We start from the raw sequence: 2,937 nt of genomic DNA on the forward strand, positions 1-2,937 counted from the left end.
GTGGGGGGGGGGGGGGGGGGGGAGGGCATTATTTCGATGATGTCAAATGGTTGCTATTTTTACCACAACACAACTCGGAATATAAAATACTGATACGATACCACCTTATGTGGCTTTTGGTTGTAATTGTTAGTCGAAGAGCAACAAGAGAAGCAATGCTAAGTCTTCACTGCTTTCCTACGTAGTCCTAAGAAGAGGAGAAAAGAATGGGAAGATGCCTGTGGACGAATAAAACTTCCTAAAGTCCTGAGTCTTTGTTCTCACCACTTTTAGCCCTGATGCCTTTGAGACTTTTAGTAGACCACAGCTACTAAAATAACTAATAACAAACAGCAGAGGCAAGAAATGCTAGATGCCATCTTGGCAGGTTGTAAACATGCCTACGCTTGTCATGACGCCACAGCCACTGAACGAGTTTCTCAGCATAGATTTCACTCGTTTTTTGACCCATACAAAGTATTTTTGGCTATTGCTACAAATATACCCCAGCGACTTAAGACTGGTTTTGTGGACCAGGGTCACATATTTCAGTAAAAGACATCATTTACGTTATATTAAGTCATACAAGTTTTAATACCCGGGGTTCCTTTCATGAGCACAGATGTACATGAGAGCCTGACATACTTTTAACAGTGAGCATCATGCTCTTGCTGATGTCGGACCCCACTCCGTTGCTGGCCTGACACAGGTAGTATCCCCGGTCTTCCTCTAAAACATGGCGGATCAGCAGAGAACCATTGGACAAGATCTGGATGCGACCTGTCAATGGAACTGGATGGTATTGCTGGGGGTTCCCTATACCTTCAGAATCAAGATGAAGACAGTGTTGGTTGTGGCTCATCATCTGCTCATGAAAACTTGAAATTGATTCGGACATGTAGTGAAAAAGAGATATTACCTTTGGCATGCTTCCAGACAACTTTGGGAGGAGGGTACCCTTCCACAGAGCAGTTCAGAACTTCTGACTTGCCGTAGATCCCATCTTGGTTATTAGGCTGAACCCGAAAACCAGGGGGAACTACAATGAGGAACATATAGAGTTTCAGGAGAGGAGATACCAATAAAGTGGTTTGCCAAGAAAGACATGTTTTTTTGGTCCTATTACAACATTTGGTCAAACAAACACAGTCTCAACCCTATCCCCCGAACCTAAGTTAAGTAAATCTGCTTCAGAAAATGGATCTAATTGGTAAAATGCTGAGCATCCCATCCCATCCCATCCCAATATATTGCCTTATAACCTTTGCTCTCTTGCTCACCTGTTACTATGAGTTGTCTCTCTGAACTGACAGTTGCTGCATCGTTGCTGGCAATACAGGTGTAGTTTCCATTGTGCTGCAATGAAACTTTAGAGATCTGAAGGGAGCTCATGAACTCCTTGGTTTCGATGGTGACTCCTGATGTTCCTGACACGATCTCCTGCCCGTCCTTCCTCCAGGTGATCCGGATTGGCATGTCTCCGGAGGACACCACACAAGCTATGTACATCAGCTTACCGATGGAGGTAGGAGGGAAGTCAAAGGGCTGGATGAGGGGAGGAACTGATGGAGGAAAATAGCATGATATCTTCAGTATCAAAATTCAGATGCTTCATGGTGTGCAATGTAATACTGACCCCCATCACCCTCCAAAAATGCACATGCACATACATGCTCACACGCATCCCACCCCTCCAGCCCATAATAGCTGCTCTAATTAGAGCCCAATTGGCAGGGGGAATAATGGCATTGCCATGGAAACAGAGGTGGGGGGGCTCCATCGGAGACATCTGGGGGATTTAATCTGGGGCTCGTTAAAATTCAGCTAATTAAATCAGAGACATGACAAGACAAGCAGCACACTATACTGACTTCACACTGGAGTCAGTGTTCTGTTGTACCAGTAACACACATACACACACGCATGCACACAAATGCACACACTAGACCTCGCTGTCTTTGTACCAGGAGCTGTAGCCCCTTGTATGGACACGCATAGTGAAGATTCAAAACGCAACATCAGAGTAACCTCCCATTCATTTACATTTAACATACTGAAAATACCCCCCCCACACACACATACACATGCTAAGTAAACTGGGTAATTGATGAATGGTTGTAATGCTGCAGAAGGCCTGTAATCTTGTTAATCAGAGGCTATTATCTGGTGTGCTTTCTCTCAGGGTCTTTGTGCCAGTGGAGGGGCAAGACCATCCTCAACCTTCACCACCCGCCTACAGCTTAAATATACACTCGTTTGAAGGCAACACGCACTCCCTTTACCAAAACACACCCATTATGCCACAATAAACTACTACGCTTTTCTTTTCAGAAGAAATTTAAAAGATTAAGTAAGTATTGTACAGTGGGCATCTTTTTTATTAAAGAAGCATGTTTTCAAGAAATGCCAAACCTCAAATGGAGGGTTGCTTTTTTTGGAAATCCTCCATAAAATCAAGATACCCTGCTGACTAGGCTCAAGTCCAAAAATCCTCTCAGGGTGGCCTCTTCACACCAAATCCAATGTTACTAAATGACATTAAAAAATAAAGTATTTGCAATTTTCACACTAAAACAATTTGCGCCAAGCCTTTTGTCGAATTTTCAAATTTTTTGTGGACACCTCAAGTAATTGTTTGGCATATGAACAGTTAAAAAAGAGCTTAACTTACTAAGGTTATTATAATTAATGAAAAAAATTAAACAAAATGAAAACCATTAAAAAATAATTAAAATAAAAAAACAACAGAAATCAGATTGTGTGTGCGTGTGTGTATATATATATATATATATATTGTGGACACCTCAAGTAATTGTTTGGCATATGAACAGTTAAAAAAGAGCTTAACTTACTAAGGTTATTATAATTAATGAAAAAAATTAAACAAAATGAAAACCATTAAAAAATAATTAAAATAAAAAAACAACAGAAATCAGATTGTGTGTGCGTGTGTGTATA

The 2,937-nt window shown here is 41.2% G+C and overlaps 1 protein-coding gene across 1 annotated transcript in view; it reads right to left on the reverse strand.

Moving 5' to 3' along the window:
• The window catches only part of LOC107592669 (Down syndrome cell adhesion molecule-like protein 1 homolog), a 135,739-nt gene that overhangs the window by 62,412 nt on the left and 70,390 nt on the right, over positions 1–2,937 (reverse strand). The window contains exons 7-9 of the mRNA XM_016282209.1: positions 1,260–1,541; positions 899–1,018; positions 625–801 (exon numbers count right to left, since the gene is read on the reverse strand). Of these exons, the coding sequence (XP_016137695.1) occupies positions 625–801; positions 899–1,018; positions 1,260–1,541 (579 nt within the window). The remainder of the gene's footprint in view (positions 1–624; positions 802–898; positions 1,019–1,259; positions 1,542–2,937) is intronic.

The sequence above is a fragment of the Sinocyclocheilus grahami genome, unplaced genomic scaffold (assembly GCF_001515645.1).
Source record: "Sinocyclocheilus grahami isolate Dianchi unplaced genomic scaffold, SAMN03320097.WGS_v1.1 scaffold156.1, whole genome shotgun sequence".
In the NCBI taxonomy this organism is placed as follows: Eukaryota; Metazoa; Chordata; class Actinopteri; order Cypriniformes; family Cyprinidae; genus Sinocyclocheilus; species Sinocyclocheilus grahami.